Below are 24252 nucleotides of genomic sequence, written 5' to 3'. Positions count from 1 at the left end.
TGAGGTTTTATTCACCAAGGCGCCCCCGGGGGTTACAAGAAATAATGGCCACAAGCTAGCAGAGAGCAGATTTAGATTGGACATTAGGAAGAACTTCTTCACAGTTAGAGTGGCCAAGGTCTGGAACGGGCTCCCAAGGGAGGTAGTGCTCTCCCCTTACCCTGGGGGTCTTCAAGAGGAGGTTAGATAAGCATCTAGATGGGGTCACCCTAACATCTATGAATCTATGAAACTAAAATGAGGGCCATGCGTGCACAACACTTTAAAGTGGGTTTTCAACTGCTTTTGCGCTGCTTTAATGGTGTTGGTGTTTGTACGCAGCGGTGGTATATTGCACAGTAATTCCAGCCACTGTAGCAAATTCGGTAGTGTAATGCGCCTTAAATGACTTGAGGTGCAGGAGTTTTAGTTTGCTGCTGTGCAGCCATGGAGCGAAGCACCGGGCTCTGCGCAGCTCAGGGGCTCTGCAGGAAGCCCGTGCTGGCAGCCTGGCAACAGCCCAGGAAGACAGGCTCCACCCAAGATCTTTCTTTCTTTTTTTCCCCCTGGAGCCTGCCTGCCTGCTTGAGCTGCAGAGGGAAGCACTAGGCCCCCCACCCCGCCCAGCCCAGGGACCACTCCGCCTGCTGGCAGCTCGCCCTCCCTGCTGCCGGAGAGGTAGGTAAGTTCAGGTGTGTGCATGACATGGGGATTAAAAATTTTTTAAAACCCACTGCTTCAATTTAGGGTCCCCATTTCATCTATACACCCTTGAGAACCAAAGACTTAACGCTGATATTGGTTTTATGGCACATTATAGCCTACCTGATTTCTGAATTCTTTGCACACTTGAAATTCATCTCCAATTAATTGGTTCCTTTTCTTCTGTTAATTGTTTGATGCTGCCCCTGGGAATTCTGTCCTTACAACTACACTGTACAACTTTCACTTGTCAGACCTGAAAAAGTGTCTTGCATTTCAAAGCTTGTCTAAATCTATTCCATTAATGCAGTTGGTCCAATAAATGACATCATCCTAAGAAATCCCTGCCTCTTGTACAATTCTTGGATTTTTTTTTTTTTTTTTTTTTTTTAAAGAAATGTTTCATGTTCCAAGCCAAATCAACCAAATCAAGTCCAAATCCGTGAGTCAGTCCAGAACCATAAGTGGCCCTACAACCGGCAAACATCCTCCACCCCCACCACAGACTTCAGATATTTCCAAAGTGTTTTGGCAGGCATCCTACGTGCAGGCCCAAGCCTGGAGGCTTGGGGTTCAGATGCCCCCAAGTTTTGCCTGCCCTCAGCCATATGGCCACAGGAGTAAGCTAGGGAGGAGCCTCCCATTTCCATGAAGTGGCTTTAAACCCCAACACCTCGGCGCGTAGTAAACCATACCAGAACAGTTATCCGTAGGAGCACTTAAGGAAAACTGCCTTCATGGATCCAGATACATGGTGTTTCCCCTGCCAGGTAATTCTCAGACCATTGTGGCTAACACTACCCTATTTTAAAAAGAAGAATTACAGAGAAGCTAAAATGACCCATGCTATTATATATAATTTACTTAAGTAGGGTTAGCAATGGGAATTATCAATGACACTTTCCCAGCCCCTTGTCAAGTTGCTATGTGACTCTTTAGATATATATTATCTTCCTATCTTTAACTTGTTGCTTATGTTCCTCTATGGTCCATATTAGTGGTTGTTAAATACATTATGGTAGTTCAGGAATTGGCAACCCCTGGCACACACGTCATTAGTGGCATGTGGAGACATTTTTCCTGGCACACTGGCAGGCATGCAAGGAAACTGTTCAATTTTTTCTTAAGTTGCTGCTCTGGGCTCTCCCATGCAGCCACAAGTCCCCACGCCACATCCAGTAGTGCATCCTGCCATGTACCCCGCCCCCCTCCCCAGTTTTATTTTTGTGGCATGTCGGTACTCCAGCACCTTACAAGGTAGACATTGTGGTTTTTTCGGCACTCCTGCCAAAAAACGTTACCTAGCCCTGTGGTAGTTGCTTGGCTTGGCAGCTTTGAAACATTTGACATAATTAGTAAAACTATTCAGCTAAGAGGTGAGTATTGACTCAAATGATGCAAAAGTAAAAATTTACTACTGAGTACTGAGAGAGAATTAAACTTGTGAGGCAAAAACAAATTAGTTATGTATGCAGGGGTGTAGGTTGTAGCCATGTTGGTCTAAGGACATAGGCAGACAAGGTTCCTTGGGTGAATTTGATATCTTTTATTAAACCAACCCAAATAGTTGGCGAATAGTTATTAAGCAAGCTTTCGAGTTCAAAAACCCTTCATCAGGCTCTGAAGAGCACACACCAACTGCTGAAACTTCCTTAGCCTGACGAAGGGTTTTTGAACTCGAAAGCTTGCTTAATAACTATTCTCCAACTATTTGGGTTGGTCTAATAAAAGATATCAAATTCACCCAAGGAACCTTGTCTGCCTTAGTTATGTATTGCACTTAACTGTACCCTATGGAAAACTAGTTAAAGGTAGTTGAGGGGAGGAAATTCTTAAGGAGGTCTATCGTAAATTGTTTATCAGAGAGAAATTTTACTCCCATAATCTGCCAGTCATCTAGGTTCTTAGCAGCTCCCTAAGTCTTGACTGAATAACTGCAGGTGTTGGTTGAGAATATTTTTTAAAGAGGGAACCCCAACATGTGAGGCCGTAAATTAATATGGTCTGAAGTGACTCCTTTCTTGGCCTTTGCGTGCTTTTGGTTACTTGCTTCCTATGAAGATGCTGCCCAGATATGTATAGCTCACGCAGCTTTTTACATGAATAAATCCTGGGGATACGACAGATTAAAAAGAAACATTTTTGTCATTAAAAAGAAACAAATTACAACAAGTGACAGCACATGAATAAAATATCAATTTCAGTGAAAGCATTTTGTTTTAAACTGTTTTAATTTGATTGGGATTTTGGCAACAATGTAATTCTTGTTGAAGACTCAGATTTATAGTATTTATAGTATCTTTAAAATGTTACCTTAAGGCAGCACATCTTCTGGTTTATAAGTTAATAACATTAAAGCTTTAAAAAAAAAAAAAAAAAATCAGATGAAGTGCTTTCAATGCGAGTAGTAAAAATCTTTTTTTCAGTTTGTAATCTTTACTTTTATGCCTGCCAATATAGTCAACATCTGTGGAAATTCTTGGAGGAAAGTGGGGCTTCAGAAGCCAATAATGGTTATGGACCACAATTATTGGCCATGATAGCCTATTCAAGAGTTGGGAAAAGTACAAAATTAGTTCTTAGGTGAGGAGTTCTCAGGAACTCAAATCAGTTGACTGGCTAGGGAGCACTCAGGAAATTAACCACTTTTCCTGCCACAGAATTTATCATGATCAGGGAATTAATGCAGCAGCTGTTCACCCCCCTCCTCCTTTAGTTTATTAGAGCAGTCCTACTGGACTTTGACCTTGACAGAGGCACTAAACAAATGTAATTCCCAGATTCAGCCCCTGATTAGTGATTGCTCTGAAGCAGTTATGAATAGAAACTTTGATTTGTCATGTCTTTAATGATAAACTGCAAGAGAAACTTTTAATTTGTCATTGGCTTATTGGCCTAAGAGGAGTCAGAGAAATGCAACTATATAAAAATGTAAGATAAAAGTAGTTATTACCATGGCAAGTAATTATAATTTATTAATGCTATCAGCTTATGTCCATGGGAGTGGAATACAGCAAAACTGTTATCCGGCACTTTACCAACCGGAAAGCTCCGCTAACCAGCACCTGTCAATACAAATTTTCCTTCTGAGGGACATGGCAAAAGCAAAACTGCTTTCCAGTTTCACCACCGTGAGCCAAGTCCCACCTCTTCCTTCGGGTCCACGGCCTGGGGCAAAGAAGCCTGCACGGGGCCCCCCTCCCTGTCCCCCGACACACTGACACCAGGGAGTGAAAGCTCTGGTGCACTGGACACGGCATATTTGATTAACCGGCATCCCCCATTCCCAGGGGATGCTGGATAACAGAGCTTTTTCTGTACTGGCTATATTCACTTTTTACTTTCACACTAGGCCGATGTTGATTTTTTCTAGCTGTGGGAAATGTATCCAGACCAGCATAGTCTATAGCTACCCACCCAAGCTAACTTTATAGTAGCTCATTTAGGAACCGATAGCCATGTAGCTACATCAGTACAGAACTCAGAGATTACAAGGCATGGTAAAATAGATCTTGAGCCTTGTTCTCTCTTAGCTAGACTGCTTCTAGTGCCTGAGCTACCTAGTTTAATCTAGCTTTGATATCTGACTCTACACCACAGTCTATGGCACAGACATACAATGATTTCTATACAAGAGTATTGTTAATGTTTGAATTCTGGAAATAGTTTAAGGCCATGTACAGACTTTCAGTTTCTCCTGGGAGAGTTGCTGCTCTCCCAATAGAAACCACAAATGTATAGGCATTCAGAATCTTTCTCCCAGAGCAAAAATTGCCACTCCAGGAGAAAAATAACCCAGGAACAACAAAAGGGTTAAATGGCTCCCAAGAGAGTTTCTCCTGGGATAGTAAATGTCTGTATATGTACCTTTTGAGAGAAGCTGCAGCACAATCCACCAGCATCCTGGTGTGCTTTGTTCCTAGCCATCTCCTCATAAATCCAGGGAGACAGTGTGTCACTCAAGCTGGACTCTACTGCTCCAGCCAAGCAGGAAGCCCCTTCACAGTCCCCTCATTGTGCTACAGCAGGGGTGGGCAAAATATGGCCTATCAACTGACTGGATCCAGCCTGTGGCTGCTCCTACGGCATTTGACATGGGGCTGAGCTCCATCCACTCCTGCCAGGGCAGCCTGTGTTGTGCTCCCCTGGCCTGGGCCCTGACTAGTGCAAGCAGCTTCCAATGGGGCTCTTCCCAGTGCTGCTGTGCTCCCCTCACACTTGCGGGGAGCTGCCTGGCTGAAGCTTCCCCCCTACACCCAGAGCAGCACAGCAAAGTCAGGAGCAGGAGAAGGAGCTACTGCTGGAGGCAAGGGGAGCAGAGCAGCACCTGGCTGGCTGCAGCTGCACTGGGAACAGCCCTACTGGAAGCTACATGCTCTGGCTGGGGCCCAGGCCCTGGCTGGCCAGCCTGTTCTGCTTGCCTCACCTCCAGCTGCAGCTCCTCCTCTTGCTCCTGCTCCTGCACCTGCTGTTCCTCTCCAAGCCAGAGAGAGCTTCAGTTAGGCAGCTCCAGCCTTAGCCCACTGGGCTCCAACTCCCAGCAGCCTTCCACCTGCCCAGAGGAACAAGCAGTCACCTGCAGGTGGGTGGAGTGGATAGAAGGTGGCCAGGGCCTGGAGCCAGAGCCCCAGCCCCACAAGTTGGGGCAGGAGCCACAGAGCTGAAGCTTCCCCCTCCCCCACCCCACCTGCCCAGGTTGGCGCACACGGGCAGGAGTAGGAGCTGCTGTTGGAGGCAGAACAGCCCCACCGGCCTGGGCCCCAGCCAGCACGTGCAGCTTCTGACAGGGCTGTTTCTGTTGTATCTGCAGCTGGCTGGGTGCTGCTCTGCTCCCCTCCTAGGGCCAGGCCAACAGACACAGGGGGAACGTGATGTGGGGTGTCCTGGGCAGGGCTCAGCCTCATGCAGAATACTGTCGGGGCAGTTGTTGACTGTACCACCTGGGCAAGCTCTGCTATGCATTAAGTTTTTCTACTAGGAAAACAAACCCGGAAGAATTATCCTGTGTATATACAGCATGAGTCAGCGGTGTCAACATACATCCCAAGGGCTAGATCTGGCTTGAGGAGGTGGGTCATTTGGCCAGCAGGCTTGCCATAGCAGGAAATTGGGCTGGTTGTAATGCAGCATATTCCGTCCCAGAAGAGCCATCTGGACTTGCAGTAGTTCTGTTCGGGCTCTCTGCATGAGCAGAGCTACTTCCCAGGTGTGGAGGTCTCAGGAACTCAGATCAGTTGACTGGCCACAGAGCATCCAGGGAATTAATATGGGTCACCTCACCTCTTTTTCTGTCACTGAATTTATCATTTTTTATTGCCACTGGCAATGAAATTCATCAGTCTACAGTGACTGAAAACTGTGACAGCATTAACCCCCTGGCTGCTGGCAACCAATTTGAGTGTGACATCACCAATTCAAGCAATTATTTTTCTTGTTCTAATGTTCAGTTTCTGTTCCACTCTTTTATTATGTAGTTTCATAACATAATCATGGAGCAGACTTGCAAATGGATGTTATAAGTGATCTTTTCTTAATGTGTTCTTTTTAAAGATCTTCAGTCTTGATCTTGGAGGTATATCTGCTATTGTACTGAACGGATATGATGCAATAAAAGAGTGCCTAGTTCATCAAAGTGAAGTTTTTGCAGACAGACCATCCCTTCCTTTGTTTAAGAAAATGACAAAAATGGGAGGTGAGTGTTCCCATGACCAACATGGAGAAGGCTTCTTATAACCTAAAACCACATATTCAATGTAATATTTCTCAAATGTGTAATTTCATATAACAGAATACTTCTCTAAATATGTTGCCTAGGTAAGACTTCATTTGTCTGTGTTCTCTATAGTAAGAGAGAGGTTGAAGTCTCGAAATTCTATAATTTACGGTCCTCCAAATGACAAGAGATTGAATTCCATAATCTCTACAATTTATGGTTCCTAAAAATCACAGGTAGTAGTTTGGACATAAATGACTTCCTTCATCATTGGTGAGCAAATGCTACCCAAGATATTGCTGACTTTGGAACCTCCCAATCAGTTTTGTTTGGGCTATGGTCAGTGAAGAAACTGCATTTCTTCAGCTCTTACTTCAGCTTTTCAAATTGCTCAGAGTTGATCTTGTTTGAATATCTTCTGTTGTGTTGGTTTTGCCTTCAGTTTAGGGTTCCTACTAAAAACTGGTTTTAGCAACTAAAAGGCTTAGCAGAAATTGGAGCAGCAGGTCAGCCTTTATTTCTACTACTAGACAGTAGATTATTTTTGGTTGGTGATTTGGTGCCCTTCATTTTGGAGATCTTCACTTTGTAGACCTTGGACTTTGCATTTTAGCATCTCTCTTCCAGCATCTCTTTTACTTTGGAATCTTTTTAAACAATCATACATTCCCTTGATGCTTTGGTTGAATTGGATTTGAAGTATATTCTGATCTATAGCTCTTTGCTTTATCTAGTTTATATATCTTTACTTGCCTTCCGTAAGGCTGGCTTAACTGGCTTCTTGAAATGTCTGAATTTTACTCTGTCTGGGCACCTAGCAGCTATTTTGGCCCAATCTTAGCATTTGCTGCCAGAATTATTTCTGCGGGGGGAGGGGTTTCTAAAGCCAGTGATTGTCTAATGTAATGTGCATAAGCAATTTTGGCAAAGGGACCAGAACCCACTGTGTCTTGCTTCCTTTTGCTTGCATTGCTTCTGGCTCCATGACTCTTGCACTATTTGGTTGTTGAGTGGACCAGCATCAGTAAGGAGAGGTATCAGAGCCCCGGTCAATCCTTGCCAGCAGCCTGCTCCTTAGCACACTCTTCTTCAAGAGATAGGGGGTTGACGCCTCTCAGCCTGAGGTCAACCTAGAACCCAGATCTCTTATTTCCTAGGCAAGTGCTCTTCCCACTAGATTATTAATCAAAAGTTGGCTGTTGCCACCTTCACTGTTTATTATTAAGCTGTTGAGCATATTCACAGCCACAGTTGCTTGATATGATCTGGCCATCTCTATGGAATTGAGGACCTAGCTGCTGTTCACGTGTCTCAGAAAATTGGTATTACAGCAGCGTTTAGTGGGAAGTGAGGCACTTAAGTGACTGGTCTGGATTACTTCTGAGCATGCACAGCAACCTAAGTCTAGGCACCTGGTGATCTCTTGCAGGCCAAAACAGAAGCACTGGATGCATTTAGCCACCTCACTGGTGCTGTGACCTCTGAGTGGGATTGAACTAGATCAGTCTTTGTGGCCTCGTTTCCTAAATCCCACAAGTAATGTTTAAGCACTGTAGAGGTCAATTAAGATCTGGGCCCTAGAAGACCAGCCAAGGTGGAAAGTAACAGTTAACTGGAATTTGACAAGAACAAACTGTGCTCATGTCATACCAAGCTTATTTCCTTCTTTGACAGGATAGCTGACCTTGCAAATGGGGGGCGGGACTATATATGATACATCTCAACTTTATGAAGGCTTTAAACAGGGCCTCCCACATAACATTTTAATAAGCAAGCTAGGGAAATATTGAAACACTGAAATTGGTAGTGCACAATTCTTTAAAAAAGGATGTACATAGATTACTTATGGTTTGAAGTTACAGTGAGAGGGCATTTCAAGTGGGATTTTGCAAAGATTTCTTGTGGTCCAGACTCTATTCATTTTTTTATTACTACTTCGGATGACAAAATTGAAGATACAACACTAAAATTTGTGGATGACAACAAGCTGGAAGGACTTGCAGTTACTGTGGAGGATAGGATCAGAATTCAACATGATCTTGTTAAATTGCAACAAAATGAAAATCACTAAAGAAATTGAGAGCACAACATTTAGGAAGGCGAAACAAATGCACAATTAAAAATGACAAGTCACGGAAAAGGATTCAGAGTTTATAGTGGACCACAAATTAACAATCAGTCAACAATGTGCTGTTGCAGCACAAAAGGAAAAATTAATTCTGGAATGTATTGATAGAAATGTCATAAATAAAATTCAGAAAGCATCTGTTCTGTTGTAATCAGCACTGGTGAGGCCTCAGCTGGAGTACAGTGATTGTATTATATCTAAAAAAAAAGTCAGAGAGGGAGACTGAGACCAGAGGGGGCCTTACAGTATACCAAACTGTGTAAAAAAAGATGACAGTGATTAATTGTCCTGCGCATATACTAGGGATTTGACAAGAACAAATTGGCTTTATTTGCAGCAAATACTAGGAAAAAAATTCCAAGTAAAAGGGTAATGAAGCACTGGAACAGACAGCCAAAGAAGCTTGTAAAAATCAACTTCTCTGGAATTTTTTTTATAAGCACAGTTTTAGACATACCTCTATAAAGGAGGCCCCCTCAGTACAGGTAGATAGATTAGATCAGGGGTGACCAACCTGCAGCACAAGCGTCACAGGCAGCTTCTCTGTGTGGTACGTGGCAGATCAGGGAGGAGACAGGCAGCAAACCAACGAGTAAGGCAGGGAGCAGAAAACAGCAAATTGGGCAAGGAGCACAGGGAAGGAAACAGAAAGCAGAGCAGCAGATCAGACAGGGAGCATAGTTTGGAGCAGAAAACAGAACAGAGCAAGCAGGGGAAGGGAATCGGAGTGGTATCTGGGGACAGTGTAGGGATAATTTGTAGCACTCCTGCCAAAAAGGTTGGATGAGTGCTTTCAGTCCCTTTCAGCCATACCTGCTCTGGGGAGACTGTAACAGGCAGCATCTCTTGGGGCCGGGTCTTATGTCAGCCTGCCCACCTGTTGCTGCGGGGCAATCCGCCCGGTCGTCCTGCCATGACTTTACTGTTCCTACAAACAGATGGTCAATACGGGAGACTGCCCATTACATGCCCCAATGCCAAGGGGCACTATCTGTGGCTCCATTCCTCCCCTACACCACAGCCCATGCCTCGCAGATGGCATCCAGGCTAATGGTAATCCTGGTTCGAGACCGAAGCAAACTGAGTCCAAAGTTGGGCCACACACACACACACACACACACACGCACGCACGCACGCGCGCCCTCTCTCCCATCTCACAGGAGGCCTCTTCCACTCCGCCCCTCTCTCACCAGGGTCTCTGGCATACTGCCCGTTACCAGGCCACACTCCACTGCCCTGCTTCTCTTTGAGCAGCCCCTCTTGGGCCACCAGGCTTCGCTATGCTCATACTGGCCTCACCACGCAGAACCTTCGGTTCCCGCAAGTTCTCCTGCTCTACGTGGTCCGGCCTTATGCCAAACCCTGGGCTAATTCTGCCCCAAGCCTCTCACCGGGCACAACTTCTCACGGGCTGGCCCTTGTGCTGTCCTTCAAGTTTACTCTCATTTGACCTTACTCAGCATGCCCCTTGGACTGTCCTTCAGGCCTTCTCCAACTTCAGCTCTACTCAGCCCCCTCACATGCATAGCTCTTCAGGCCTACTCACACTTCAACCCTACTCTTTGCGGGGCCTCCCAATGTACTACCTGCTCTGGGGTCTCTGGAACCTCATATCCCTGCTGGGTTCAGGCACCTACGTGTGGGCATACCTGGCCCCCACTACTTCCACAACTCTCCACTACCTGCTCTGGGATCTCTCATCCCTGCTGGGCTCAGATGCCTACACATGAGCATGCCTGGCCCGCACTACTCCCCCAGCAGCCTCCAAAACCCACCCAAAGATGGGGGCTGGGGTTAAGGCACCCCTACTTGCCTTTCATCGGGGAGACAACTGGTCTGGCATTTCCTGGGGACACCTGCGCCATCAGGCGCGTCACCAGGCCACCCTTCCCCAGCAGGGTGCAGTTTTAGGTCATGCCCAGGAACCTGCAAACCATCCCCATAAGCTCCTGCCCTTACCTCCAAGGTTGTTCCTGCTGTAACAGCTAGGCGATGTTTCTGCCTTCCCTGGCCACAAACTGCAGCCTTTATATGTCTTGTGCCCCCCCCCCCCCCCCCCCCTGCCACAAAGACCCTTCTTCACATGCTCAGCATTGAAAAGTCCTTGGCGTTTTTTCTTGAATCAGCTAAAGCAGTGGTTCTCAACCTTTTTTGTACCAGTTCCCATTTGTAAACATCAATGGCCAGTTCCAGCCCAGTGCCCCCCCTGACCTGCTGCCCCCCCACCCCCAGGTCCCAGCCCCACAGTGTGTGGAGCAGGAGGTGGGTATGTGGGGCAGGGGGACCCCAAGCAGCCCCTTGCAGGCTGGAATGCTGCCAGCCTGCAAGGGAAAAGCCACGGTTTCCCATGTTTTTCTTCTTTAAAAGGTGAAGCCATTTCTAAAGTTTGCTGATCCATTTTTAAAGTTTGTTCATGACCCTTTCATATATTCTTGTGACCCACTGGTTGAGAAACACCGGACTAAAGGTTTCAAAGGCCACGTATTTTATTTGATGCCAATAAGTGTTGTTTCTAAGAGGAGTGTATTAGAATAGCCCTCTAATTGTATTTATCTAGTTATAATCTAATGGATCACAAGCTAGAAGGCCACATATAATATCAACTTGTGCTGTCTGTACTAACACTGGCACACATTACTCTAGTATCTGAACTCCCTGCCAAATCTGCAGGGTTTGCTTCAGCAGTGTTCTCATTGCAAGCATATGCAAAACAAGCTACATAGCCTTCACTCTGTTGTTTTTACTGCATCTTGGATTAAAATTTTGTACAGAAATCTCTCTAGTCTTTCTTTCCTGTACTATGTGCTTATCAAATAAGAGTACAAACTTGTCTGGTCCTTTTGCTAGAGTTTTATTATTTGGGGTTGTTTGTTATGTCTGATAGCCATGTGTACTGCATATAAACTAAAAGGATAAAGGAATTATATCCTCAAAGCATTGATTTGGCATTTCAAAAATTTGCCTATTTGCAGTATAAATGTCTAGCTCTTGAACGCATTGTATAATCAGCATATTTCTAAACTTTTTATTATTTTTATCTCTGTTTCCTTTGGATTATCCGTCAATCCATTTATATGCCACAAGACTGAGAATCCTGTCCAGGTAGCCTTAGAAAAAGATGGGAGGGAGTGAGGGGAGGTTACTTGCTTTTAAATTTTTTTATCCTTCCTGAAGGAAACAGGAAACAATGTCTTGTTTCATGACATTGTGTTTGACTTTTTTTTTTTTTTTTATGAAATCAGATCTTCATTTTCCCTTTCATCTTTGTTGTTTGTTTTTTTTAAACAAGAAAGGAATTATAATTTAAATTACATTTCTACTTTACCAGGGCTACTTGTTTTGTCAGCTTATAGATAAAGATGTTTCTTAAAAATAATCTGAAACAATAATGACTTCAGGGCAAATGTTATTTCTTAAAGCACCCTATAAGCCACATGTTGCTGTAATCAAAGACTTTATTCTTGTATAGCCACGGTACAAGACTATTAATTCTCCATTAATGAAGAATAGCATTTTCACAGAATCATTATAATATTGACTCTCTGAATATTAGACCAGTAATATTTTGTGTTGAATGTTATTGTGGCATTTACTTCATTCGTATGTCATCATACGTAACTTATAAAAGAGCAATACTTGGGAAAAAATATTTTTATGAAGTCACTTGACTGGGTTAATTTTACATCTCTTTCTGAAGAAACTGGGACAGCTATAAAATAATATATTTTAATAAGGAAAGTAACTTAAAAAAAGATTTTAAATACTTGTGGGCATAGCTATTGTATACATGCAATCCTGTAAAGTAAAGCACTAACTTTCTTTAAATGAAGATCTATGCTCTCTGAATAAATTGATCCCAAGGTCCTAAAAGAGTTGGCTAAGGAAATCTCTGAGAGTGTGATATTAATTATTAATAGATTCTGGAATACTTTGGAAATTATGAAAGAGTTCTTGTTTTTCCAACATTCAAAAAGGGCAGATGGGGTGATCTTCTAGATTAGTGGTACTCAACCTTTCCGGCACATGGGCCAGATATATGGGAGACAGCTGGCTTATAGGCTGGATTCAGCATGAGGCCAGTTCTGCCTGCCAAGTCTGACATGCCGACTGATCCCAAGCATCAAGTTCAGAACCACATGTTGGGTCAGATTCTGTACACTAGGTCAAACCCTGCACTCCAAGTACAACCACAAACTGGTCTTGTATGCTGGCCTGATCCCACATATGGAGCCATGTCATCTAGCCAGCAGTACTCCCCACAGGTCCAAAAATTTAATGACCAGGGAACAGTGGCAACATTAATTGCTGTGAGGCTTCCAGAGCCGCTGTAATTAACATTGCCACTACTCTCCCGCCACCACATTTCCAGGCCTATGGGGAACCCCATGGGCTGGATGACTTGACTCTGGGGGCTGAATCTGACCTGAAGGCTGTGCCTGTGCCTTGAGCATCACTAAGCTAGACAACTACAGGTTAGATAGCCTGGCAAATAAATGGAAATGGAAAAACAGATGTGAGTGGCATTTGAAGAGGGTGTTTCGACTGCATATTTAAAACAGTCAAAATAATGTTTACTTTCTGTAGAAAGGAGTGGTTTTAACATTTCATTTTACCTAATGGTATCCATTGATATTGGGATCCAATTGGGAGTGGATTCTCTGCTTTATATTTAAGGGAAAAAGAAAGGAGGAGGTCTCTTATTATTCTCTAATCTGTTAAAGAACACTACTGATAGGTTTATAAGAGAATTAAAATCCATTCTCTGTGCCTGGAAGATTTGTAATGATAGCATTAGGCCTCAAGACTGAAGGTTTAAAGGATTGAGGGAATGTAGGGACCCCACGGATATAAAGAACTCTGTATAAGCATTAATTACTGAAGGTAATGACATTTTTATCTGCAGTCTCTAAAAAACTGTGGATTTTAAAAAATGGGTTTAGTGGTTGCCAACGATGAGGGTTTTCTGTTTTTGTTTTAGCCTGTCCCTTTGATCTCTCTCTCTCTGCTTTTTTCCCAAAGCCTTTCTTTGTTCATTGTCACATGTACCATGTAATTTTTCACTGTAAGAGTATGACAGTAAGGGTGGTCTTGGTCGGCTGCAAGGTGTGCCCATAGAGCTCAGAGAAAAAGAATCTCTTGTCATTCCATGTGAATACAATAACTCTCCTAAGGATTTGAGAAATTAAGTGATATGTACCCACATTTATTCATGAAAAAAAAAATAAACTTGGTCCTTTCTGCACTGACATAAACATCACTATTAACCAAGCCATAGGGATACTTTTTTTGTGAATTTCCTTTTAAAATGTACTATTATTTCATAGATTTATTACATATAAAATTAGGAAAAATCTAAAACTTCATAAAATATTGTTTGAAAATATGTTTTCAGGGTTATTGAACTCCAAATATGGCAGAGGTTGGACAGAGCATCGCAAGTTGGCTGTAAATAGCTTTCGTATTTTTGGATATGGTCAAAAGTCCTTTGAACACAAAATCTCAGAAGAATGCATGATTTTTCTTGATGCCATTGATACGTACAAAGGCAAACCATTTGATCTTAAGCACTTAATAACAAATGCAGTCTCAAACATTACTAATTTGATACTTTTTGGAGAACGGTTTACATATGAAGACACTGAATTTCAGCACATGATTGAGATTTTTAGTGAAAATATTGAATTAGCTGCTAGTGCTGCAGTATTCTTATATAATGCTTTCCCCTTGATTGGCATCTTACCCTTTGGAAAACATCAACAGCTGTTTAAAAATGCAGCTGAGGTCTATGACTTTTTGAATGACCTCATTGAGCGAGTCTCTGAAAACAGGAAGTCTCAGTCACCTCGACATTTTGTTGATGCATATTTAGATGAGATGGATCGAAGTAAAAATGATCCTGAATCTACATACTCAATAGAAAACTTAATTTTCTCTGTTGGAGAACTTATCATAGCTGGCACAGAAACCACCACAAATGTTCTAAGATGGGCCGTATTGTTTATGGCTCTTTATCCTAACATTCAAGGTAAGAATTTTATCTTTTTTTGAGGAACTAATATTGTATCTTTATGCTGAGAATTTGGAATGCGTTTTCAGGCTCTCTGTTACAGTGGGATGCAACCCAGAGCAGGTTTTATATTTGGACCCAAAGAGGGGAAGCTTTGTTATGTATAGCCAGGGAGCTGGAGTCTATGTTGGAACCCATTGTGGGGACAGGTTTCAGTTACAGCGAGAGGGCTTTCTTATCGCATTGTGGTTTATACTATTGGTTTGGGACTACAGGAGAGGTTTGGAGGTCCCAGTTGTGACTGCATAGCTCGCAACTGCCTCGAGTTTGACCGGGGTGAGGCAGATATCAAGAGTAGCAGAGAAAGGGTTAAAGACCTATAGCCCAAGCAGGGCACGAACCAGGGTCGAGGACCCATAGCCCAAGCAGGGCATGAACCAGGGTCAAGGACCTGTAGCCTGAGAGGTGTGAGATCAGGCCAGAAGATCAGAGAACAGGGGGCAGCAGCCCAGAAGGGTGAATTTTGGGGCCAGGGGCCCAGAGTGAGAGGCACAAGCTCCAGAGGCCCAGAGAGTCTGACAGTTGACAGGGCTAGAGCCCAGAAGCCAGGTCCAGGACAGTGGGCCTTGACTAAAGGACCACCTACAGCAGAGGGGTAGAAGCCAGGAAGGCCGAAGCCCCAACAAGAGATAAAGGCCTGAACTGGCCTTGTGACTTTGGGGACAAGTGTCCCACTTGAATGATGATGCATAACACCTGTGAGGCATGGACACAGCTGTAGGGGAGATCAGAGGCCATAGGGCAATGAGTACCAGAGGGACATGCATGTGCCTGGTGGGCCCACCTGAAGGAGGACTGGATTTGGGGCTAGTGGGATCTGGGAGGGGATCTGCTGATGAAGGAAGGACGTAGGTGTGTCCTAGGACCCTTAGGCAGCTTCCCTTTAATGATCTAACAATTACATCAAGGCATGGCAGGAAGAGTAGAAGAGAAGGTAATTAAAATCAGGGCGAGGCAGTTGTTGTTTGGCCACTAGGGGGCAGCACGGTCGCTTCTAGGGCCCAGTCCTGCTACAGGCTCAAATACTAAGATCTGAAAAGTGGCTACTGTATTTTTGGTAAATCATGTCTCATTCGTGACTCCTTTTCCCAACATTATAATTTTTGAAGTGATCGTTATTTGTACCTGAAAAGATTTCCCCAAATTTCACTTCAGACATCCACCCTATGTTGGGAACGCAATATATGTTTTGTAGACATGTGGCATGAAAAAGAAGAGAAGAAGTGTTAGGATGTAATCCAGTTGTCTGAACGCTAACAGTATTTACTCTCCTAAACTTTATATGATCTATTCTGTTAATTTACAGTAAGTAACAAAATTTATTAAGAGGTATATGTTTTAAAGAAAGTTAGATCACTGACCTGGTGAAATTCACTGGCCAGCACAAGAACTAGAGTTTGTTGAAATGCTGAAACTTGTTTAGACAGCAGTAGCCTTTTCAGTAGATGCAGAGAGCATATTTTCTTCATTTCAGCTTATTCATCTAGTTCAGTCAAATGATGGATTCATTCCAAGTTGAGAAACAAATTGGAAGTTGAAAAAGCAGCAAAACTTGGTTTGTTCTTCCACTGTATGACTAGAAACAAGGTATGAAAGAATGAGTTCTATTCATTATAAAACCTTGAAGGACCTGTTAATCATAGACAGGCAAGTTCCATTCACTAAATACAAACTATCCTTCCTTTGTTTAAGGCATCAGTTTTAAACGCAGTGTTTTCAATTTAAGGTAGTTTTTTAATTGATTAAAAGCAATTTTAAATCAGGTCAAAGGGGTATAGGTTGTAGCCGTGTTGGCCTAAGGACATAGGCAGACAAGGTTCTTTGGGTAAATTACAATATTTTTATTAGGCAAACTCAAATAGTTGGAAAAATTCTTTGCAAGCTTTCAGGTACAAACACCCTTCGTCAGGCTAAAGACGCATCTGCAGTTGGTCTGTGTTCTTCCTGGATGGAATAGAATAGAAGCCAGAGGCCCATATGCACGTGAGAATGCCAGTCAGTGAACATGCATATTGAGGCAGTCAGTAGGTGAGAAACAGGTGGGGGTACGGAGGGGAATGGGAATGTAGACCTGGTGGTAAGAATATAGCTAATAAATAACAGAGAGGTTACCTGGGTTGTCAGATGTTAGGCAGGTTATAATGTGCCATAAATCCAATATGTATATTTAATCCATGATTTTTTGTATCCAGTAGATTGAAGTTCGTAGGCTCTCCTGCAAAAGGTGTTTTGTAAATTCTCTTTGAGGATTAGAACTGAGAGATCAGAGAGGGAGTGATTGTCCTGTGAGAAGTGTGCCCCCACAAGTAGTTGGGTATTCTTGTCTTTGATAGATTTTCAGTGTGTGTTCATTCTGGTACAGAGTTGTTTGGTTTCTTCAACATATTTTCCATCAGGGCATTTGGTGCACTGGATGAGATATATTACATATCTGGAGGTGCAGGTGTAAGATCCAGGAATGATGATGGTTCTGTTGTGGGGAGTAGTAATTGTGGGGGCAGTGGAGCTATGTTGGCAGGTTTTGCATTTCTTGTCATGGTATGGTCTGGATCCATTCGGTGTGTTTTGGGCTGTAGAAAGTTTGCTTCTGGTGATTATGTTGGAGAGGTTCAGTGCTTGTTTGAAGGCTAGGATGGATGGTCCTGGGAAGAACTCTTTAAGAATTGGGTCTTCTAGTCGAACAAGTCAGGTCAAACAAACTTGATCTTCTTTGGCAAAGTGGCTAGGCGGACAAAGGGAATGTTGTGGATATAGCCTATCTGGACTTCATCAAGGCTTTTGACAAGGTCCCACTGGACCTTCTCATAAACAAATTGGAGAAATTGGGCTAGGTAGATAGATAACCATCTCAATAGCCACTAGCACAAAGGGTAATTATAAATGTCAGAATAGCAGGAGGTTTTAAGTGGAGTCCCACAGGGATCTTTCCCAGACCCAGTACCCATGTCATCATGTTAATTAAATGATACAGATGCTGGCATAGAAAGCTTCTTGAGTAAGCTTGCAGAAAACATTAAACTGGGAAGGATTGCAAACATGGAAGACAGCAGCGCAATTTGGAAGTATCTTGACATACTAGAAAGCTGAGCTGAAGCTAATAGGATAAAGTTCAGTGCTGACAAATGCAAGGTGCTTCACCTAAGGAGGAATAATAAAAAAATACAGACACAAAACGGGCGACACCGGCTGAGCAGCGGCACTACATAGAAGGATCTGAAAGTCTTGGTAGATCACAGACTTGGTATGAGTGTGTAGTGTGATACAGCTGCACAAAAGGCAAAAATGGTTTTAGGATGCATCAGTAGAAGCATTAAATGCAAGGCATGGGAAGTGATAATGCCTCTCTACTTGGCACTAGACTATTATGTGCAGTTTTGGGCTCTACATTTTAAAAAGGACATGGAGGAGTTAGAGAGGGTCCAGAGCTGGGCAACCAAAATGATGAAGGGCTTGGAAGGCAAATCATATGAAGAAAGGATGAAGGAAGTAGGCATGTTCAGCTTGCAGATAAGGCACTTAAGAGGGACATGATAGCAGTCTTCAAATACCTGAAAGGCCACCATGAAGAAGAGGGGGAAACATCTTTTCTCTCTTGCTACAGAGAGTAGGACATGGACCAATAGCTTGAAATCGCATCAAAGTACTTTTAGATTGGGTTTCAGGAAAATCTTGTTCACTGCTAGAACAGTGAGGCAGTGGAATAGACTGCCTAGGGAAGTTGTGGACTCTCCAGCAGTGGAGGTGCTTGAAAAGAGGTTGGACATGATATAGGTGTCTTACATTTTAATATGGGTATTTCCTATGTTTCTGGGCTTTGCTAGTTGCTATGGGGAGCCAGGGTGGGGTTACCAGGGGAAGGGTGGAATTTTTTTCCTTTTGCTGCTACATTTGTCAGGGTTTTTCCAAAGCCTTCCTCAAAGGCATTGGGTGTTAGCTGCAGCCAAGGTTGGGAATATTATTGGGGTGTGCCAGTTCCAAAGGTTCCTGTCTAGAAGGTGTCACTGCTCCACTCAGGGTCAAAACAGTCGCCACAAAGGAATTTTACCCCCTGGTCAGGTTGGTATGGCCTCCTTCTGTAATAGGGGGCATGGCCTGCTTCCTGAGGTGTCTTGAGCATATTTTAACAATTCTTGCAGCAGCAGAACATTCACCACTGTGGTCTCCCTGCTTTACTTGTGGCAGGTTCAGGTGTTATATCTTGTGTTGTGTCAGGGTTGACTTGTGTAGTTCTGCTAAGAGGTTAGACAATAGATTTGTGTAGGATAGTTTGAATAGGGATGAACCTGCTTCAGGCAGGCAGGTGGATTAAATGACTTCCCAAGGCCCCTTTCCAGCCCTACTTTTCTATGTTGTTTTTATGCATTTAAATTGAATTCTACTGGTCTTTCAGATATAAGTTGATATAGATTATGAGCAAAGAAGTTAATCATCATCTAATAAATGTATTTGAATTTAATGTAGTTCATCTTTACTATCTGCAGTCTTAAACTTGTTACCCTAGTTCCAATTAGCTCCTTGAAATAAGGAATGTATTGACCAAAGAAAAATATAGAAGTGAAAGTAGGATTCAATGTCATTGAAAAATAATTGTTAGTATAGCTTTTTGTGATATATATGAATAAGGAAGAATTACCATGAACAGGAGAGTCAAGAAAGAAAATAAAGATTGAAAATATAAATCATACAAGCATACAAAAATACAGGATTATTTAGTAAAATATTTCATGTTTAATTTTAAACAAAGTATATATTCTTTATTTTATGAATTTAAAAATATTTTGCAATAAACTAAAGGTTTTTTCTCTAACAGGGCAAGTTCATAAAGAAATTGATTTAATCGTGGGCCCAAACAAAACGCCTTCTCTAAAAGAGAAATGCAAAATGCCTTACACTGAGGCAGTTCTACATGAAATTTTAAGATTCTGTAATATAGTTCCACTAGGTATTTTCCATGCAACCTCTAAGGATACAGTTGTGCGTGGTTATTCTATCCCTCAAGACACTACAGTAATTACAAACCTCTATTCCGTGCACTTTGATGAAAAATACTGGACTAACCCAGAAGTGTTTTATCCAGAGAGGTTTTTGGACAGCAATGGGCAGTTTATCAAGAAAGACGCGTTTGTTCCTTTTTCACTAGGTAAGAGCTCATTCCTATTTAATAAATCTAGATACAACAGGGTAAATATCAATAGTATATATCCAGAATAGGATGTTGTAAAACAGTTACATTTCTGATGAAATGGCTATTTTAAAAATAAATACAGTGTACTAGAAGTTGTGTAACGCTATCTCCTACATACGTAGGTGGACGTATAAGACTAACAAAAGATTAAGAAATTCCATGATTAATTTATTAATCTGAGGATTTTATCCAGCTCATTTAATTGTTTTATATGTTTGACAGTTGAATCATCTAAGATAGTGGTGCTCAACTTCTGGCCGATGGTTGGGCTTCCCACGGTCCAGAATTTTTGTTGCAGCGGATCAGTGGCAGTGTTAATTGCTGTGAAGTAATTAATGCTGCCACCTCTCCCCTGCCATGCAATTTCTGGATCCATAGGGAGTCATACAGGTTGGGTGACACTTCTGTGTGCTGGGTCAGATTGGTGTGTGGGGCTGGCCCAGGCTGACATGCACGGGTTTGTTGCAGTGCATAGGGTTGGATCTAGCACGTGGATCCTCCTGAAGAGTTAACTAAAACACAGTTTAGGTATTCAAATCCAAAATTTGTAGGGGTACACCAATAAAGACTTTTTTTGGGCCAATACCGATGGCTGAATATTAACCAGCCATATCTACTGATACCAATCCGATTGCCGATATGCAGCCCAGCAGCTTGGACAGCAGTGTCCGGCTGGTAAGTCCATGGAGGAGAAGGGGCATGGGGGACAGAAGTGGCATAGGGAGGGGCAGATAGAGGCCCCCACAGTGAGGGAAGGAGTGGGGCCGGGGCTGGGGGAGGTGCTACCCAGCCGGGGCGGGTTAGGGCCGGGTTAGAGCACGGGACAGCTGTGGGCGGCTTATCCAGGGGGCCTGGGAAGGGCACTGCTCGGGGCTAGGGCCAGGGTCTACCGCTGTGCACGCTCCAGGGGAAGCATGAGGGGGCATGTGCCTTCCAGATTTGTATGCAGGGTGAGGGTGGGCTGTCGGCTCAGAGCCAACTCTTAGGAAGAGGTCAGTGCTGTCGGCACTGACCTCTTCCTAAGAGTGGGGCTGGGCCAGGGCTGTGCTCAGGGCAGGCAGCAGCAGTGCTGGGAGAGGATCTATGGGGTGGGCTACAGCAACCTCAAAATTTGCCAAAGCCCGTCCCCCAGTAGACCCCTCCTGCTCTCACCTGCCTGAAGCACAGCCCCAGCCCAGCTCCCTCTGGGAAGAGGCTGGTACAGCCACCTGAGCCCATAGCACACGGCCTGCCCTCACCCTGTGCACAAATCCAGGGGGTACATGCCCCTATGCCTCCCCTGGGGCCGCTCCCCCTGCCCCCTGGATGAGCTGCCTATGGCTCCGTCCCACACCCTGTCCTGGATGGGCAACACCTGCTCCAGCCCCACTGCCTCCCTCACCCTAGGGACCTTGATCTGCCTGCCCCCCCCCAACTTACTGGCAAGATGCTGCTCTCCACACTGCCAGGCTGGATTCCTAGTGGTGTGCATCCTGCGGCTGCATTTACGACATGAACAGGGCATTTATCATTGATATTGACCAAAAAAAGCTGATTGTCAGCAATGTCAACTTGCCTTTTATTGGTGTTGATACCATATGGACCGATATATCGGTGTACCTCTAAAAATGTATAGTCATGAAAATCCCTGTACAACTGCTGCCTGACCTTGGAGATGCTTGAACTCCATAGGTATTTTATTGAAAACAGTCACTGGATAAGATGCAGGAGTCCTGGAATGGGGACTGGAATCCTTTTCTTCCCTTTGCTTGGAAAGTTCCTTAACCACTTAGCTAGTCATGCATACACTTGCTTTCCCTGTGCTCTCTTCCCTAATGACTCTTTCATTCTTTCCTGCACCACATTCTTGCTTCACCAAAAGGTAAGAGAGTACTCTCTCCACTGAACATCCTCAATTCAGGGGATTTTCAGGGAGATGGACATGTAGGGTAGAATTCCAGCAGATAAAGGGGGAAATTAAGCCTATATCTTCCACTTTCTGAATAAGTATTAAAGCCCAGGTACTATTCCCAGTCCCTTTCAAAAGATAGGCCTCCTGTTTTGTTTTTGGAAGAAAGCAGACTACCATCAGGAGAGGATTGTGGGTCAAGCAGGCAGAGGTGCCTCCTATAGACGTGAATGAGAGCTGCAGTTTGATAGACATTCATGTACCCAGTGGGGGCATCTACATGAGACGCTTACTGCACAGTAGACTAATTAGCTCTGCAGTAAAGCATCTCTGTCTACACATGTGGAGCTATTAGGCTGGAGTAAATTAATTAACTCTGCCATAACACTGCCTGACAAGTACTATCCTACAGCAGAGTTATTTTCTCTGCAGCAGCGCATGTGTAGGCAATGACCAGGACTGGCTGGGGCACAAGGGTGCTACCGTACAGGGGCAGCTTGACAGCTAGTCCTGCACCATAGCACCCTTATGCCCCAGTGAGTCCCTCCACAATGTTGAGCCAGGGTGGAGTAGCTCTGGGCTGACAGGCTGACCCCTGGGGCCACCTGCCAGTTGGGGCTGTACTACCCCAGCTCAATGTACTGCAGTCCTGGGCACGCATGTAAACACTGTACCTGGGAGCAATAAACTCCAGTGAAAATTATGCCAGAGTTTATTGTGTTACATTAATTTCATGTGTAGATGCCCCCAGTGTTTCCTCGTGGCTAGATTTAAGAGGCTGCACACTGAAAGCAGTAATTATAGGTGGCTCCCTATTCAGGAAACTGACTGTTGGATTCCATTTGGATGCCCCTAAATTTCTCTATGCACTATTTAGGGGGTCTAGGCACCTTATTCACAGTTCTGGATTTCTCTTGAGGGGTCAGGTGCCTACTTTGTATGATGTCTACATAGCAGAAAGTCTGAGTACTTCTGGAGATGCCTGCAGTCTGAAGCATTGGAAGCAGTCTATCCATTTAGCATGGTGCTTTGTCTCATCTGCTAGTTAACTTGCACTGAGTGCTGCACTCACTGGTATTTAATATATAAAGCCATCAGCCTGTCCTATTTAAACCCTTCCACTAATGTCTATGAATAATAGCCATGTAATAATGCTTGTCAATAGACTTTTACATAGGCAATGTGAAATTACTGAGACAAACATGAAAACCCTCAATGTCATTTTCCAGAATTTTTTAGTCTGCACTACACGGTTGCATTATACAAACAATTCTTTTGTGTTCTGCAAAATTCTTTTGACCTTTATAGCTTTTGCCTATATAGAGACAACTGAATGAGAACTGGTAAAGTTTGTGTTTTAAAAATGTACAGATCTTTTTAAAACATGCCTCTTACTATATCAACCACCTGTCCTTTCCTGGGGAACAGAATAATTATGTCCAAAGAGCTCTATTTAGACTGGACACAGGAGATACTTGTTCTCTGAATTATAAGTGAAAATTGATTAATTTAATTTTTAAAATATAATTTGCCTAATTTTTCCCTATTCAGGAAGAAGACACTGTCTTGGGGAACAGCTGGCCAGAATGGAAATGTATTTGTTTTTCACTTCATTACTTCAACGGTTTCACCTTCATTTTCCACATAATTTGATTCCAGATCTCAAACCAAGATTGGGAATGACATTACAGCCACAGCCATACCTTATCTGTGCCGAAAGACGTTGAAGAAAAGTGGCCTAGACTTTCAGCTGATGTAAATTGCGCTAGCTCCATTACATGTATGGAACTACACCAGTTTACAGCAGTTGTGATTCTGGCTCCATTTTTTTTATTTGTAAATCCACTCTCACCAGATGAATTCTGAGGAATAAATTGGAGGACATGAAAATAAATTCTGTCTTCTTACATATAGATTTATGTTTCTCTTCTTACAGTTACACAAAAAGGCAGAATGTATTACTCCTGATACTTTTAAAGATTCTTCACTCATTTCTAAAACCAACTTTGCATCTCATTTCAAATTCTGAAAAATTCATCGTTATAACCCCACCTCAAAGGTTTAAAAAACTTCATTAATACATTTTGTATTAAAAACAAAACTTTTCTTTATAGTCCTTTATTAAAATGTAAAACCCAAAACTGTTTTTATAAAAATCCTTTCAAAGTAGATGATTCTTAATTCAATGCATGTGCTCCAGCTTTGACAAATTCCTTCTTGTCCATTCACATCAGTCTTCACTGCTGCAAAGATTATTTTCTAGTTTCTCACTTTGAGCACATCACCCTGCTTTTTGCATCTTTCAAGTTACTCTTCATTTTCTACTTCATCAAATAACTACACATCTTAACTTTTAAGGCTTGTTTTTATATTATTTATTCTATCTACACTGTCAGGAGGTTGACTGTTTTCCACCACTTGACAGTCCATGATTTCAAGCAAAAGTACCTTCATGGTTCCTCCCGTGCCATCCTGTCTCCCTCGGAGGAAGTTTTCCATTTACGCCTCATTGTCTTGTTCAGATTGTTTTTAAAACTCTCCACTGCATGATGCCTACAAAAAACAACAGTGATTAGGCATTAATGGTTAC

At 43.2% G+C, this 24252-nt stretch overlaps 1 protein-coding gene across 1 annotated transcript in view; it reads left to right on the top strand.

Annotated features, from left to right (window-relative positions):
- Window positions 1-23571, top strand: part of LOC102371536 (vitamin D 25-hydroxylase) — a 33209-nt gene extending 9638 nt beyond the window's left edge. The window contains exons 2-5 of the mRNA XM_006018242.2: window positions 6232-6373; window positions 13915-14547; window positions 19400-19729; window positions 23214-23571. Of these exons, the coding sequence (XP_006018304.1) occupies window positions 6232-6373; window positions 13915-14547; window positions 19400-19729; window positions 23214-23389 (1281 nt within the window). The 3' untranslated portion in view covers window positions 23390-23571. The remainder of the gene's footprint in view (window positions 1-6231; window positions 6374-13914; window positions 14548-19399; window positions 19730-23213) is intronic.
- Window positions 23572-24252: the final 681 nt, after the last annotated feature.

Source organism: Alligator sinensis, unplaced genomic scaffold (genome assembly GCF_000455745.1).
Source record: "Alligator sinensis unplaced genomic scaffold, ASM45574v1 scaffold502_1, whole genome shotgun sequence".
NCBI classification, from domain to species: domain Eukaryota; kingdom Metazoa; phylum Chordata; order Crocodylia; family Alligatoridae; genus Alligator; species Alligator sinensis.
This window is presented reverse-complemented; position numbering and strand designations above follow the sequence as displayed.